This window comes from Bos indicus x Bos taurus, chromosome 19, assembly GCF_003369695.1.
Source record: "Bos indicus x Bos taurus breed Angus x Brahman F1 hybrid chromosome 19, Bos_hybrid_MaternalHap_v2.0, whole genome shotgun sequence".
Classification (NCBI taxonomy): Eukaryota; Metazoa; Chordata; class Mammalia; order Artiodactyla; family Bovidae; genus Bos; species Bos indicus x Bos taurus.
The window spans coordinates 52,112,838-52,129,973 of NC_040094.1; the positions used below are offsets into that span (position 1 = coordinate 52,112,838).

Sequence of the window (17,136 nt, forward strand, 5' to 3'; positions counted from 1 at the left end):
GCCCGCCCTGGCCACGCCTGCCAGAGGCTGCCACTTTTCTCAGTTCTTAGCAGCAGGGTGAGCCCTTCAAGGATTTATTGCCAGCTGGAGCAGACCAGGAAGTACCCTTTCATTCCCACCCCCGTGCCAGTGACCACATGCCATGCCAGGATGGCTCCCACAGGGCTGGTTACCGCCTGGCTTTCCTTACCCCAGGGCCCCTGTGCTAGGTACCAGGACAAACTGCCACTTTCTGCAGCAGCTGGCCCAAACATAAATCCAAGAGTCACAGTCACAGGGGACAAAGACCCTAACCAACCTCCTGGGACCACCAGCCTTAGGCAGGGGAAGACAGACTGCACAGCCCTGGGTTCCCAAGCCCAAGGCCTGTCTCACAAAACTAAGATGCCCATACCTCTGAAACAGCCCTACCTTTGGAGGCGAAAGGCTTCCAGGCAGCAGCTATAGTCTCAGCCAGCCAGAGGAGCCCCAGGGCCAGCCAGAGCCCCTCCAACTCTCCTGGTCCACTTCCTAAAATGTCCAGTGAAAATCTTCAAATCTAGGGTTCACCTGTGCTGTCAGCAATTTGGTTTATTGGGCAAGGGCTTTCAGAGGCTCTGGCAGGCCAGAAGGGCTAGTCATGCCATCTTGACTCTTGGATTTTCCAAGCTTGATTTTGATTCGTGAACTCAGACCCCAAGTGCCAGGTTGGACAGGCACCCTGCCAGCAGCCAGGACTTTGTTCTGGTTCCTCCCCTCGTGAAGGCTAACATGAGGTGGCACCTGTAGGACCTGCATGACGTGTCTCTCAGGTCCCAAGTCTAACCTGATCCTCCTGGTTCCACCCCAAACCCGTTTGTACAGCTCAGTGCTCCTGAGCCTGGCCTCCCCACCCTTATGAGCCAGCACCTGTAACCCTCTCCACTCCCTCCTGTCCATGGCCCTCAGCCATCCCCTACAGGGACCCTTCTTCCACTGAGGAGCATGGCGATGGGCACCAGGTCAGTGCCTTTCATGGACTACCCACCAGTTATTGCAGCTTACTAGAATCTTCATACTCAGCACTGTCATGCTTTACAATCCAAGTCCACTTCAGTCTACCACGGCCTCCCTCACCACTGCACCTGGTTCCTATATCCCACCTGTGTCTCAGCTCACCTGTGTGCAAACCTCTGTGGCCCATAGCACAGCCCTCGGCCCCGTGCTGCTGCTCCACAGTAGAAATCTGCAAGTAAAGAGGATTCCTGGGTGTTCATGAGCTTGCTGTTAATACCTCCAGTTGGGTTAAAAAGGAGTTATTTTATTCTGAGAATGCGCTTGCTTTTTTTTTTCTTCACACCATGTGGAATGCAGCATCTTAGTTCCCTGACTAGAAACCCAGTCTGTGTCCCCTGAGTGGAAGCCTGGTCTTAGCCATTGGATCACCAGGGAAGTCCAGAGAACTTTTTGGAGGGGGATATGCATTTATTTTTAATAAAAAAATTTCCCCCAACAATTGAGGGCCATGACTCATTCTGTCAATTCTCACACGGGTGTGGCTGCCTGGACCTGGGGAGGACTCGAAACTTTCTCAGGACATGTTTCCTGTCCTCCCTCTGCAGGGGACGCCCGCTTCCAAACCAAGGTCAGCCTGAGGTGTCTGTATTTCTTCCAACTTCAAGGGCCAAAGCCAGAGAGAGCTCCTGCTAACTAAAGGAGGACCTTCAAATCCTTGAGAGGGTGTCTGAGTTGCCACATGGCCCTCCTGGAGAGCAGGGGTGACCATGCCAGCGTCACCACACCTGGCATGTCTGGATCACCTCCTTCAGAGCCATCACCACCTCCATGCTCTTGTCCTTCATGTCCAGGGCGAGGAGAACTCTCCAGCTTCTTGAGACACAAATGCCACCAGGTTCTTTGCGAAGACATGGATGAGAGGCCCATCCTTCCCGAGGAGGACTTTCGTGGTCAGCACAGGCTTGCTGATGTCACTAGTCACATTGCTGGGTTCCAGGGAGACCAGGGTACCCATCTTCCCCAACTGGGTCACCACCACCAGGATGTGACTGCTAAACGCCGTGCAGGCCCCCTGGGTGGGGACTCCACACACCACTGCAGTCTTCTCTTTGGATATCACCGATGGTTTACCTTCCATAGCTGAGTCTGCTCAATGGCACCCAGCCACCCGCCATGCTGCCTGCGCTCACCATGCCCAGAGAACTCAAGAGTAGTCTTTATCAAACACTGATCACTCAGTTGTTTAACCAGTGAGCACCTTCTCTGGGTGTAAGAGACCCCTGGAGGTCATCCTGAGCCGACTGTGCTGGGTTCAGAGATGCCAGAGCCACAGCTACCAGGTGGGTAGGCTCTGCCCTCCAAGGACACACTCAGTTCAGGGCATTGGCGTGACAGTGACCATGGCTTCATCACCTCTTCCTAGAGTTGCCCTTGAAAGGCCTGTGAGTGGCCTTAGGAAAAAGACACTGGCCCTTCCCTCAGGGCCAAGGCCTGCAGAGGTGCACACTGAACCTGGCCTATGTTCTGGGGGACAGGCTGCACCCCTGCACCTCACCCAGCTATTTACCAGCCCCAGAAACTGGAGACCTGGGGCTATCACCATACCTGGCCTCCCTCCCGCTTTTTGGGAAGCCCGCTTCCCTGCTCCTGCACAGGTCAGTGCACAGGTTGATTCATGATGGGTAACTGTGCTTTGAGAAGGTCCATCAATGCAGACAGAGCATGAAAGCATCATGCCCCCGCCCACGCCGGAGCCCCGGTGAGGCCCTGGTCCTCACAGAAGGATGACTTCGCTGTGTCCATCTGGGCTGCACAACAGTGGCTCTGTCATCACCTGCATCAAGACGTGTCCCAGTTGCCCTTGGTTTTGACCAGGGAGTTCAAATTGAACCACAGTAAGGCTCAACCATCACCAGCAGCTCAGATCCTGGCTGTTCTGCATCTGGTCTGTTCTCCCCTTGGTTCCAGTAGTCTCAACTATTTACCACATGCTATGAGGCCAAGTGGGAGAAGGCAATGGCACCCCACTCCAGTACTCTTGCCTGGAAAATCCCATGGATGGAGGAGCCTGGTGCGCTGCAGTCCATGGGGTCGCTAGGAGTTGGACACGACTGAGTGACTTCACTTTCACTTTTCACTTTCACGCATTGGAGAAGGAAATGGCAACCCACTCCAGTATTCTTGCCTGGAGAATCCCAGGGACGGGGGAGCCTGTGGGCTTCCATCTATGGGGTCACACAGAGTCGGACACGACTGATGTGACTTAGCAGCAGCAGCAGCATGAGGCCAAGCTCCCTCCAAAGTGTCACCAAGTATATCTTCATTCTGTTAGCTGAAAAAACTATAAAGTCCCCAAACTTAGGTATCTAAACTCAGATTTCATGAGTGCCTCTGAAATCGAGATGTGATACAAAGATCCCTTGGCTCAGGCCCCAAATTGTGGTCTGTAAAACAGTCATGGCAATCACAAAAACGTGGGAAGATTGGGCAGGAGACATGAGGCAGTTCCCACCGGTTCCCAGAGAGCAGAGCAGACCTGTGATGCTTATTATGAGCCGGGCCTGCTGCTCAGCAGGCCAGCACCCAGGCCAGAACACGGAAGTGGGCTGGAGGCTGCAGACACATCATTCACGGCCTTTTGTTTTGGGAGGCCCAGCTCCAGTAAAGTACCCCCCAGGAGGTACAACCACTTCCTCCTGATTCTTGCTCTACTGGCACTGGCGGAGGGGCACAGAGAACCTGATATTGACCTTCCGAAATTCATATTCTAGAAGGAATACTGCATAGGATATGAGAACACATGCCCTCAGGAGCAAGGTGTCAACAAATGCAAACTCTCTAAAGTACAAAAACATACTTTTTCTGTTTTACCATTTTTAAAACCAAGATGTTACTATAGCCAACGTGTACATTTAATGTAGCAGTGTCTCCCTCCTGCCAAGTTATTAAATCGATGATGAGTCTTAGTGGGGGTGGCATTTCATAAAAGGAAGTGAACACAAATGAAGAGAGTGTCGACGGGGTTGGGGGTTGGGCTTTGAGCCTTTGAGGGCAAGGCGCTGCTCCGTCCAGAATTGCGTCGCCGGACAGAAGCTAACATTCCGGCCACGCATGTTATTTTAAATGCTCTGAAGCCACATTAAAGAAAAAGAAATATGAAATTTTAATACTTTCACTTAACCCAACAAAATATTCCAACGTATCCATACAAAAAGTCATCGAGGAAATATCGTACACTTCTCTTCCATCCTCAATCTGTGTGTTCACTGTGTGTTACACTCACTCCGGGTCACACTGCCCGGTCGCATTGTAGAGCTCGGTGATAGTGGCCGCTAGCCAACCCCGTGGCGGACGGCACAGGTTTACCCGGTCGCCTGAAAGCTTCCCGGAGGCCGCTTCGTGGGAGGCAGCCTGTAGGAAGAAAGGGAGGTGCCCACAGTGGACGGTGCCGGACCGGAGCCTCTCACCAGGCGAGTGGCCCCATTCCGGGCACAGCCCCGGTGGGCGTTGCTGGCTCCTCCATTGCATTCCGCGTGGGGCCGTCCCCGGCCCCCCGCGCGCTGCCCCTGCACCGCGCTCTGCCGCCACCAAGTAGCGCCATGGCCACTCAGGGAGGCTACCCCGGCAACGCCCGCACAAGACACCAGCCGTCACGGCAGGAACCGCACGGGCCTCACGCGCGCCGGAAGCGCGTCAGCCCAGCTTCCGGCCTGCAGAGCCGGGGGGCGGTGTCAGGTGGGGATACGCGGTCCAGTCAGAAAGCAACACGAGGGGTTTCGGAGGCGCAAGCGTGGCTCCGCCCCTCAGCTGAGGAATCCTCCCCACTGCCACGTTCGACAAAGGATCGCGCGGGGAGCGCGCATGTCTTGGCCAATCAGGAGCCGCAGAACCCGGGTCCCCGAAGGTAGCAGCCATTCCAGGCCCGGGGAAGGTGTATGAGAAAACCACCAGTCACAAGTCGAGAGAGAGAAAGTTCTTCTCCAGGAGCCAATGAGATGCCGGGGACGAGTGCGAGCGCGAGCTCCTCGACCAATCCCGGGCGAGGGCGAGGGAGGTGCTTGTAGCAATTCCGAATCCGGGGCCGTGACTTGTGTGGGCCCCCAATGCGAGTGCAGCGGAGGCGGGCCCCGGACCCCCCAGGCCAATCGGAGGTGGGCACGGGCGGGCGCGCGCGCGGCGGCCGGACTTATAAGAGCAGGACGGGCGGCGCGCGCTCTCGTGGCCTGCTGTCCTGGCGGCGCCAACTGAAGCGCCGCGTCTGTGCCGACATGCTGCGCCGCGCTCTGCTCTGCCTGGCCCTGACCGCGCTATTCCGCGCGGGTGCCGGCGCCCCCGACGAGGAGGACCACGTCCTGGTGCTCCATAAGGGCAACTTCGACGAGGCGCTGGCGGCCCACAAGTACCTGCTGGTGGAGTTCTGTGAGTGCCTCCAGCTCGTCCATCCGTCCGGGCCGGGCCTCGCGGCCACTCGCGGGATAGAAACGAAGCAGGGACAGAGGAGGGAGCAGGGGCACCGGGGTGGACTGGGGGACGGAGAGGGGCTGGAGGATGGGGGACCTGGGCGCACTTCCCCACGCTTCCTTCCCTGGCCCCGCCAGAGATGAGTTGGAGTCTAAAGGGGTGTCAGCGGGCCACCCCTAGACGCGCTGACTTCTATCCCCTGGAGAGGCCCATCTGTAAGCGGAAACAGCTCACAGACTTGCTGTCAGCGTCCCTACGCTGCCCGCGTCCTGGGGGCATCCCTCGTGCCCAGCTGGACCTTGATATGATGACCGAGGGCAGACATCCTGGATGTGCCTTTGTGCCTGACGTCCACATGGCAGGATCCCTCTGTTAGCCTAAGGAAAGTAGGGTCGACTCTATGAACTGCCACAAATACGAAGGACTATGCAAGGGGTAGCCTCCGAATTGCTCACCTGGACCAGTTCCCGGAGAGCACTGCCCCTGCCCACACCACCGTTCACCAGGGACAGCTGTCTTCTGATGAACAGTGTTGCCCACCAGAATCCAAAACCTTTGTTTGTGTTCGTAAGTGTATGAGCCCTGACTATCTCAGGTGGAAATCTTAGGCCCAACATAGCCACTAACCTGAGTTGAGAGAGAATCTAAAGAACTTGTGTTAGATGTGAGTCTCTGGCTGGTGTTCTCAGATGTGTGTCTCATAGTTATGACTCGTCAGTAAATATACAGCAGCCATGGCTTTAGCTTTAGCTTCTTAATTTCTCTGGTTCCAAAAGGGAAATTCTAGGACCCGACTGCATTAACTGCCTACAGGTAGTAGGAAGTTATTAACCATTGAAGATGAGGGAGAGTAGGAACCAGTGGTTTGTCTTTCGTACCCCCTGTCTAATACTGCTCAAGAGCATCCACAGCCCCTGCATTCAGAGGGGTTATCCTGGTGCAGAAATAAAGATTTCACGGAGGGCGGTACCAAAGGAAAAGGGAAGGGAGGCGGTGGAGTGGGTCGGTGCTGCTTTCTAGGTCTTGCTTTCTCTCCCAGACGCCCCATGGTGCGGCCACTGCAAGGCTCTGGCCCCGGAGTATGCCAAAGCAGCTGGGAAGCTGAAGGCAGAAGGTTCTGAGATCAGACTGGCCAAGGTGGATGCCACTGAAGAGTCTGACCTGGCCCAGCAGTATGGTGTCCGAGGCTACCCCACCATCAAGTTCTTCAAGAATGGAGACACAGCTTCCCCCAAAGAGTACACAGGTGAGAACGCGGCGCTGTCCTTTCCTTGCCAGTAGACAGGGTCTTGGAAGATAACAGGTATGGAGGAGAAGTTGTTCTCCGACTGGGTTCTAGGGTCTAGTTCAGCCTCAGGGTTGTGTGAGGAACGTTCTGTCAAGTGGAGAGGGTCATCCCACAAGGTGGCTAGCCGGCTGAAGTTGGTCCTTAGGTTGACCAGTATGGGGGTCGGGGGAGGCTGAGCAAGTGGAACAACACGTTTCAGCCTTTGCTCACTCTCTCGTGTGCCTGCCACCAGGGCAGGTGTGAGGGCCTTTCACAGAGGAGGGGCAGACAGAGATCAGCGGGTACCAAGCTGGGGCTTGTGGCGGTCGTGGTAGAGCTCAAATCCAAGCCTAGCTGCACCGGCCCCTCCCTCATTTGCTGCTCAGCCGCCGCCTCTGTGTAGCCCAGTCGGTACCGGTGACAAAAGGGGAATCTTTGTCTGTGAAACTGGTTCTGTGGCTTATCCGCACGAATCCTTTAGAGCAGCCCGTCTTGTTCATTCTGACATCAGCTCTGATCTCAGTAGGCTGCTGTTCTGTTGCTCCCACTTTTACTTGGGTTCACTTTTGGAATGGGAGTGCCATATGCAGAATTAACCACAATCCTGTCACTAACACTGAGGTCTTGTAGATGAGAAAACTCTTTTTGACTCCTCCTGTAACTGATAGCACAGCTTTTATTAATTTTAGGCAGAGTCCTTTTAAATGTGAGATTTGGCAACCCTATTCCAAGTCAGACTATGTAGTCACACAAGGGGATAAAGGGCAACTGGTCTCAGTCTTGGGAGGAGCAGATTTTTTCCTTCTCGTTTGATCTGCCGTGATGGTGTACCTGGGCTGATCTCTTCTCCTGCCAGTCCAGGAGGTGTGTAGGTTGAGGACACCTGACCAGTCTGGGTGCACGAGGCAGCAGAGCCCAACCTGCTTTTTCAGGGGAAAGCTAGTCTCGAGGCTGTCTTGCTAAGCAGCCCTTTCTTCCAACCCTACCACATCGCTAAATAAGACGAAGCCTGGTGTGAGACCACTTGGGGTAAAGTACTCATGTGTTTAGTGAATTTAAATATCAAGGAAAATTTACAAGATGCAAAAGTGATTTATGATCTGTTATCCAGAGGTCACTGTTGCCTTCCCTTTCTTTAAACACATCCACAGTTTCCCATATACACATACAAGCCTTTTTAACCTTGGAATTCGGGTAGGTATGTAGACAAGATTCCTTTCCTTACGGCAAGGTGATGTTTTGCTCTGGTTTTGGCAGAGAGCTTGGATAAGGATAGGTGGGGAGGGTGGGTGCATCCCCGATATCAAGTGGACCCTGCCTGTGTTTGGGCACAGCTGGCCGAGAAGCGGATGATATCGTGAACTGGCTGAAGAAGCGCACGGGCCCCGCTGCCAGCACGCTGTCCGACGGGGCTGCTGCAGAGGCCTTGGTGGAGTCCAGTGAGGTGGCCGTCATTGGCTTCTTCAAGGTAGAGGCTCGTTAACTTCACCCTGGGTCTTCCTCCCACCTGCCATGACCTGGGCACTGTGGTGTCCCCCATTGCTGACCAGGGCAGGGGTCCTCAGTGTTGGGACGGTGGTCACCTCTGCTTCTTCTCTCCAGGACGTGGAGTCGGACTCTGCAAAGCAGTTCTTGTTGGCAGCAGAGGCCATTGATGACATCCCCTTCGGGATCACATCTAACAGCGATGTGTTCTCCAAATACCAGCTGGACAAGGATGGGGTTGTCCTCTTTAAGAAGGTGAGTGCGGGGACTTCCCTGCTGGTCCAGTGGTTAACTCTCTCAGCTCCCAAAGCAGGGGGCCCAGGTTTGATCCCTGGTCAGGGAACTAGATCCCACATGTTGCAACTAAGACCTGGTGCAGCCAAATAAATATTAAAAAAAAAAAAAAAAGAAGGTGAGTGCGCTCCCCCCTCTCCGGGGTGGGGAGTTGAAGTTCCGGGCCTTTGAGGACCTTGCCCAGGTGGCGCTGGCTGCTGGACTGCGGCCCGCCTGTTATCAGGGCCCGTTTTGCAACGTCAGGTAGTAGGAGCCTCTTAGACTGTGGCCTTCAGCCCTTCTGCTGTGGGCCCTATGTCCAGCTTCTGTGTTGGCCCCATTGTGATGTTTTATGCAAGCCAAGTAGCTTCAGAGAATTAGCTTTTTAAAGGAAAGCTGTGGTGAGACAGACGTGATAAAGTTTAGCGTTTTAACCACTTTGAAGTTTTCGGTGGCATTAATTACGTTCGTGGTAACGTGCAGCTGTCACTTCTGTTTCCACGGTGGGGTATTAATGGCATGTGTTCCCACTCTGTTGCAGAGCTGGGCCTTTAGGCTTCTGCAGGCTCCCCTGGCCCCATGTCTGTTATGCTTGGTCATGAAGGGGCCGTGTGTCTCTTGACTTCTCTGCACTCTTGCTAGGACACAGCTGGGATTGGTGTTTGTGCACAGCAGTTGGTGGGTGATCGGGGTCTCTTTTTTATCTTAGCCACCAGATAGTGGGTCTGGGGCTGGCCAAGCATGCGTGCCCTTGGGACACAGCTGTCCCTGGATTGGGTAAGAGTGGAGGAGGAGGGAAGGCTATGACGGGGGGAGCTGGCGCTGGAGCTGCATCTTCAGGGAGAGGGGCTAGGCCTTGGACTCCTGTCCTGTTTTGTTCCCAGGGTTAGAAGGTAGTTGTAGCATTACAGCAAAGTGGTGAACTGAGTGATCAGAAAGGACACAGTGTTGGGGGGCCCAGCCTCCCCACTGTGTGCACTCCTGGGTGGGGCACTGCTGAGCCTCTAGCATCTGGGCTAGGGAGGGCAGCACTCCCAGGTGCTCTGGGTTCTGGGGTAGCTTGCTTTCAGCTATTTCTGAAGTCCTTTCCTCTTCCTCAAAACAAGAGGTATTATATACATTCTCTTCACTCAGTAGCCATCCTCACCCCATCCCTTAAAGGGAACAGAATTGCTAAATTAGTTAATTGTCTTCCCAAAGGTTCCCAGGAAACTGTTACTAACAGCTGATTAGGAGAAGACCCAGCCAAGTTGGATGGAGTTGAGTGGAATGAAGGTCCTGGGGGCCTTGAATAGAATGTCTTGGGTGCGTCCTACAGTCCTGGGTGAAGGATGGGGAGATTCAGGCCTGTGGCGCTTGCAAACCCCTTTTCATCAACTTGATCCACACCGTCCTTTTCTATTACTCTTGAGATCTGGAGTGGCACTTGTCACACTGGATTGATGCTGGTTCTGGTGATCACATGTCCTTGAAGGTTAAAAAGGATGATTCTTTGTTCTACAAACACTGTAGTCATGGTTGCTCATCTCTTCTCGGCCTCAAGTCTCTGGTATCTACGCGGGGAGAAGGGGAACAGTGAGGGGGGCTTCCCTCTTCCACTTGCTGGCTTCTGGCAGCCATGCTGGAATGTCATGCTGCCTTGGGCAGTTGTGAGCCTGGCAGAGCCCATGGGCTTTGTGCTGAGGAGTCAGTTGGGGTCACAACTGCAGTCGGGCAGACAGCTCTACGGATGGGAGGAAGAAGGTGCAGATTCCCCTCGGCCCACTGTCCCCATTCTCCGCCTTTAGTGTTGCTTCAGGCTGTTTGCCGAGTTCCTGAGTGTGAGCAGGGTCTTCTGTGTGGGCAGCCTTGAGAGATGGGGCTCCCAAGAATGGCCAGCTGCCACTTGCAGCTCTGAGTCCGAGTCCCAGCTTGGGTCTGCTTGGACCACTGGTTCGAGAGCTGATCGTCCTGTGTCTTTGTTTGGTGTTTACTTTGTTTTTCTCTTTCATCTTAGAAGCCAGGGGCTTAAGAGTGGGGGTGGGGCCTTATTTTTGTGACATTTTCATTGCAGCCTGGTGGGGTGGCTTCTGCCCAGGGCCCCAAGACCTCCTGTGGCTGTCCCCAGATACATAAGGGCTGTTTGCTGTTTGTTTTTCACCAAAGGAGACACTGAACACAGTGTAACGTGGCATCATTACCTCGACCAAGGTCGTGTCTCAGTAGAGACACGGCGGTTTTGGGGGAGCAGGGATGGCTGTCTGCCTCTTAACGGGAGATCTGCTTTATGCCTGATGGAGCCTGGCCGTGGCCAGCCTCTTGCCTCCATGTCCTTCTTGTCTCTCTGCACCTTCCCATCACGGGTGTGGGGAAGGCAGAGCCAGCTTCAGCTAGTGGGGTGGGAATGGGAAGTGGCTAGTTACTTTGGGAAAATGCAGAGGGAAATGGCCGGGCAGGGAAGGTGAGTGATTTCTCTCTGTAGGTCCCATCTGAGTTCACACAGGTGACGGGAGGCTCACTGACCAGCCGCACAGGCTGAGGCACCGCTCGGCCTCCTCGCAGGGAGCTGTGTCTGCCCACCCATCTGGAGCTGGGACCACACCTCTCAGCTCTATGGCCGCAGCCTTTGCTTTTCATGGCTCCAGGACTTTGAAACTCTTTTTTAATAGATTATTGGAGCTCCCAAAGACCTTTTTTTTTGGTGTGGAATACCTACCTATTTTTATTGTGTTAGACATGTTAGAACTGAGAAATAAAAAAAAAAAACCCTGTTCGTTCTAAAATAACAATAATACATATTACATGTTATCAAAAGAGATGTTTTGGGGGGGAATTCCCTGATGGTCCAGTGGTTAGGAATCCATCTGGGATTCAGTCTCTGGTCGGGGAACTGAGATCCCACAAGCTGCATGGTGTGGCCAAAAAAATAAATAAACATTTTTATGAAAATTTTTTCCCAGTGTTTTCATGGCCAGAGTGGTGGTTTAGATTTCTGTTGGTCTCTAATGTTTGTCCGAACAGAGGACAGCTGGGTTTTCCTGTTTACCTTCAGTCTGACGCAGTGTCACACGCCGTACTACATACTCTGGGGGGGAATGCATGACAGGGCACCTGCCGTCTGAGCGTGGTTGTGAAAATCGGTCTGACCTTGCGGCCGCCCTGGAAGGGCCTTGGGTCCGCAGGGGTGAGGCCCACATTTGGAGGGCCGCAGTTTTGGGGACTTGACAATGAGGGAGTCCCCTGGCACCCCACCCAGGACATGGGGCTCTCATGGCTTGTCAGGACCGTGCCGGGCACGGTCTGAGCCAGCTGCTGCGGTCTCAGCCTGCGGGAGGCTGCCTGCCGGTGTTCATGGGAGCCTTTGTGCACTGCTGGTGACCTCACTGTGGCTAGTGCCCAGAGGGTGTGTCCAGCAGCCATCAGCTGGTTTGCTTTGGATGGAGACGTGTGTCCTGCCGGCCTCCCCCCCGCCCCCCAACTGCTGTCACAACCCAGACAGGAAACTGAGGCTGTAGACTGCCTTCCTGGCCATGGTCAGCTGGCCAGGGCCACAGGGGGCTTTGTGGAGAGCCTTGGCACCCACGCCTTTCTCTGTCCACAGTTTGACGAAGGCCGGAACAACTTTGAGGGGGAGGTCACCAAAGAAAAGCTTCTGGACTTCATCAAGCACAACCAGTTGCCCCTGGTCATTGAGTTCACCGAGCAGGTGTGTCTCTGTTGCTGATCTTGCCCCAGGTGGGGAGGGTCCTGATGTTTGGTCCTGGGGACCCTGACTTACAGAGACCAGGTGTGTGGTGGCCTTGGGGCCAAGGAGAGAATAGCCCGTGTCGATAGCTTGGTTTGTGTCCCAGACCAAGTAACCTGTGTTTCCAACGCAGACAGCCCCGAAGATCTTCGGAGGGGAAATCAAGACTCACATCCTGCTGTTCCTGCCGAAAAGCGTGTCTGACTATGAGGGCAAGCTGAGCAACTTCAAAAAAGCGGCTGAGAGCTTCAAGGGCAAGGTGTGTGCTCCCTGTGGCCCGCAAGCTGCTCAGCACCCCTGGATCAAAGGCTGATCAGAGGGTTCCTCCTGCCTTGGGACAGCCTGTTTTAGTGTGGGGTCCCAGTTGTTGGGGAGTGGGCAGCAGGGAAGTCTAGGGAGCCCTCATTGTGCAGTGCCATCAACATGCCTTTTCTCTCCCAAGATCCTGTTTATCTTCATCGACAGCGACCACACTGACAACCAGCGCATCCTGGAATTCTTCGGCCTAAAGAAAGAGGAGTGCCCGGCCGTGCGCCTCATCACGCTGGAGGAGGAGATGACCAAATATAAGCCAGAGTCAGATGAGCTGACGGCAGAGAAGATCACCGAGTTCTGCCACCGCTTCCTGGAGGGCAAGATTAAGGTGCGGACCTTGTCTGGGGTCAGGGTGCTGAGGATCCTTGGGGCGCACAGAGCAACTAGGTGGCAGAGGGGTCCCCAGGCAACTGTGTGTGCCTGACTCTTCTCTACTCACCCTCTAGCCCCACCTGATGAGCCAGGAGCTGCCTGACGACTGGGACAAGCAGCCTGTCAAAGTGCTGGTTGGGAAGAACTTTGAAGAGGTTGCTTTTGATGAGAAAAAGAACGTCTTTGTAGAGTTCTGTAAGTGAAGCCCTCCACTCCTCTGGGCTTGCTGGGGCGGGGTACTTCCCAGCCCAGCGAGACGCAGAACAGCTTTCTTTCAGATGCCCCGTGGTGCGGTCACTGCAAGCAGCTGGCCCCCATCTGGGATAAGCTGGGAGAGACGTACAAGGACCACGAGAACATAGTCATCGCCAAGATGGACTCCACGGCCAACGAGGTGGAGGCGGTGAAAGTGCACAGCTTCCCCACGCTCAAGTTCTTCCCCGCCAGCGCCGACAGGACGGTGCGCCCACCACTGAGGGGAGTGCGGAGGAGTTGGGGGGCTGTCGGGGGGACCGCATCTCACATTTCATCCCCGCTTCTTACAGGTCATCGACTACAATGGGGAGCGGACACTGGATGGTTTTAAGAAGTTCCTGGAGAGTGGTGGCCAGGATGGGGCCGGAGATGATGACGTAAGTAGTCATTGGACCTGGCGGGCTGTGGGGCGTGCTGCCACGCAGTGCTGCACGGGGTGGGGTGTGAGATCGGAAGGGTCTTTAGGCGCCACTGTTTGCTCAGGAACCTTCGCAGGCACATCTAGCATGTTCTCTGTCAGCTGAGGTGCTCTGCCCAGCGTGAGCTCGGCCCTCTCTACATCAGCTGGGGGGAGTGGAGGGGATAGCAGAAGTGCATTTGGGCCAAGAGGGTGGGGCTGGGTCGGGTGGTGGAGGGAATGGTCAGTTCAGGCCACAGGGTCCGCCCGGAAGTGCAGCGATGTGGGACGAGGGGCAGACCGGCTGCAGGGTGCAGTGGGGGCAGTGAGGACCGCCAGGGCCGAGTGCGCTGCTGGGATTGGTGGGCTGTCACCAGCCCCTTGAACTCTAGGACTTGAGGGGTGGACATGACACACCAGTGGCTCCCTGCTCAGTCTTCATACTTGTGCCATGGATGGAGTAGGCCCAAGTACTCACCCGCTTGACAGCATGGGGTGAACTCCCAGAGCACCAGTTCTCCTTCCACCCTATATTGTGGGCAGGAGCCCCCATGCCTCACTGTCGTCCAGAAGCCACCCCACACATCTGCGCATCTGCTCATAGAGACCAAAGGTGGCTGCTTGTGTCTGAGCGCCAGACTGGTCCCTAGTCCTTGGCATGGTCCCTAGTCCATGGCCTCAGCAAGCTGGCCCAGCCTGGACTACTCACAACCCTTCCTTTCCATCATATGTCCCAGGATCTAGAAGATCTTGAAGAAGCAGAAGAGCCTGATCTGGAGGAAGATGATGATCAAAAAGCTGTGAAAGATGAACTGTAACGCAGAGAGCCAGACCTGGGCACCAAACCCGGCACCTCCCAGTGGGCTGCACACCCAGCAGCACAGCCTCCAGACGCCCGCAGACCCTCCCAGCGAGGGAGCGTCGATTGGAAATGCAGGGAACTTTTCTGAAGCCACACTTCACTCTACCACACGTGCAAATCTAAACCCGTCTTCCTTTGCTTTTCAACTTTTGGAAAAGGGTTTATTTCCAGGCCAGCCCAGCCCAGCCCATCTTGGTGGGCCTTTTTTTTTAAATCGTGATGTACTTTTTTTGTACATGGTTTTGTCCAGAGTGCTCGCTAAAATGTTTTGGACTCTCACGCTGGCAATGTCTCTCATTCCTGTTAGGTTTATACTATCACTTTAAAAAAATTCCGTCTGTGGGATTTTTAGACATTTTTGGACGTCAGGGTGTGTGCTCCACCTTGGCCAGGCCTCCCTGGGACTCCTGCCCTCTGTGGGGCAGAACCAGGCAAGGCTGGACGGGTCCCTCACCTCATGCGGTATTGCCATGGTGGAGCGTGGCTCCTGCATCATTTGATTAAATGGAGACTTTCCGGTCTCTGTCACAGGCCGCTCCCCAACCATGAGTGGAGGGTGTGGCTGGGCCCAGGACAAGCCCAGCAGCCCCCTCCTTCCCCAAGCCAGGGTCCTTATTGCTCTGTGATGTCCAGGGTGGCCTGAGGCCTGTGCCAGGCAGAACCGGGACCCTTCGTTTCCAGGCTGGGAGACAGCCAAGGATGCTTGAGCTGAATCACATGTTGACAGTTCTTCAGGCATTTCTACCACAATATTGGAATTGGACACATTGGCCAAATAAAGTTAAAATTTTCTGCCTTTTGTCGTCTCTGCCTTACAACTTCTAGGCACGGGGATGGGGGTTGGAATTCCGACATTCTAGGGAGAGGAGGTGAGCTTGGGGCTGCTGTTGTTGAGCCATCTCATTTTTTTTGGAGCGTGGCAGACACCCAGAAGCATGTACACATCCCATGGGCGTGGAGCTGTCACTGCGTGGAGCTGATCCCACGTGTAACCTAGTGCACGTGGTCGGGGTAGGGGGAGGGCTGCCTCCTGGCCCTACTCCTGTGCTATCCAGCTGGGGGTCTGCAGCTTTACCTGCTGTGGGCACCCAATGGTCACAGCACGGATTCTGCCAACATGCCACGTCAGGACATGACAGCAAGGGGAGCACAGGTCTGTTGTGCAAGAGTATCCCCAGCCCCTGCAGCCTAGAGCCACTGCAGCTTTGGATGAGAAATCGGGGGCATTCAGACTTCAAGATTGCTGTACTCAGAGACTACCCTGGTGGTCCAGTGGCTAAGACTGAGCTCCCAAGGCAGGCAGCCTGGGTTTGATCCCTGGAGAGGGAACTAGATCCCACAAGCCACAACTAAGAGATCCTGCCTGCTCCAACTAGAGTCCAGCACAGCTGGAATAAATAAAAATAATTTTTAAGTGCTGTGCTCATCACTAGACCTTTGTGTAAAAAAGAATCTGATGTAAAAAGCCAATCTCTTAGTTTTTAAAATGTAATTTGACTCCTTAGAGCCTCTGCTCATGCATAGTTTGTATAAGGAAAAGTAGTTCAGCTGACCTTTCCTTCCCCCTGCCCCCCCAGACTAAAAAACCAAAACTCAAAAACCATGACTCAAAGCTGTCATCCTGGCTACAGTGGCTGATGGCACCTGAACCTGGACTGGGGACACGTCTTGGGCCTTGGCGTTCCACGAGGGCTCTGAGTGGGACATCCACAGGGGCCAGTGGGGCTCAGGTGGGCATCAGTGCCCAGCCAGGGCACCCCTGCCCAGGGCAGGGTTTCCTGTCTGTTCTGTGCACATGTCTGTAGGCACAGTGGGACATTGATGTCATTCTTGGAGGGAACAGGGGTGGAGACCCAGCCCACTTTGGGAGGTCAAGAACAGCAAATGTGGCTAGGTCTCCAAGGAGCCCAGGCTGTCATTCCACATGCTCCATCAGTCCCTCCAATGTGCTGCCCGAGTAGGAAGGATGCGTGCCTTATGCAATTTGCAGCCTCTAGTTCTGATGCGGCCAGGGCCTTGGAGATGGCTGGGGCATATCTGGCAGACGTGACTGTGAGACTTGCTATGAATGTGGTTCCCTCGGTGGTCTCAGTCTGCGGGGAGGTGTGTGTGTGTTATTTCCCCCATGACCACAGCTACATTCCAGCCAGAGGCCTGTGTGTCTGTGCCCTCAAACCCCAGGGCTGCTCCCTTCTCCTACCTGGGCATGTGTTCAGCTGGTGTTCAGCAACAACCTGGCGTTAGCACCTTGGGCAGCAGCAGCTAAGCCCCGGCTTGTCCACACACTCCCGTCATCTGAGTACTGCTCCCCAGCTCAGCGCACAGCGTGGCTCCCTTCCCTGGTTCTCAGGTGGCCTGTGCTGGGGCTGTTCCAGGGTCTGTGTGCGTTGTGCCTCAGTCCAGTCCTGCTGACATGGTGAGACATGTATTCGCAAAGTAGTGAGCTTGGGCACTTGGAGGCTCTGTGGGAGATTTCCGGGGAGATGTTAGCCCTGCTCTCCAAAATGGGAGAGGGTTCCCAGAGGTACATGTGTGGATTCTGGAGAAGGGGATCCAGGATGGGCCGAGAGCAGGGCTGTCTGGAGTCCCAGCTGCGAGGGGCGGGCTATGCCCAATGATGGACGCTGGTGACCCCGCTGAGCAGCTCCGCAGAGCCTGGCCCTCCACGCAGAAAGTTTGGGAGCAGGCACTGCTGCCCAGAGCACGTCGTCATGTCATGTGCTCCTAGCAGGGGGAGTGAGTCACCGATA

At 54.9% G+C, this 17,136-nt stretch overlaps 1 protein-coding gene and 1 pseudogene across 1 annotated transcript; one reads left to right on the forward strand and one right to left on the reverse strand.

The window, feature by feature from the left end:
• Positions 1-545: 545 nt before the first annotated feature.
• On the reverse strand, positions 546-3,048 carry LOC113877638 (annotated as a pseudogene).
• Positions 3,049-5,180: 2,132 nt separating this feature from the next.
• Positions 5,181-15,183, forward strand: P4HB (prolyl 4-hydroxylase subunit beta). The gene is made up of 11 exons (XM_027517928.1): positions 5,181-5,394; positions 6,476-6,682; positions 8,038-8,171; positions 8,306-8,443; positions 12,042-12,146; positions 12,319-12,444; positions 12,628-12,828; positions 12,947-13,067; positions 13,151-13,332; positions 13,418-13,504; positions 14,262-15,183. The coding sequence occupies exons 1-11, from the start codon at positions 5,244-5,246 to the stop codon at positions 14,340-14,342; spliced, it is 1,533 nt and encodes a 510-aa protein (XP_027373729.1). The 5' UTR covers positions 5,181-5,243; the 3' UTR covers positions 14,343-15,183.
• Positions 15,184-17,136: the final 1,953 nt, after the last annotated feature.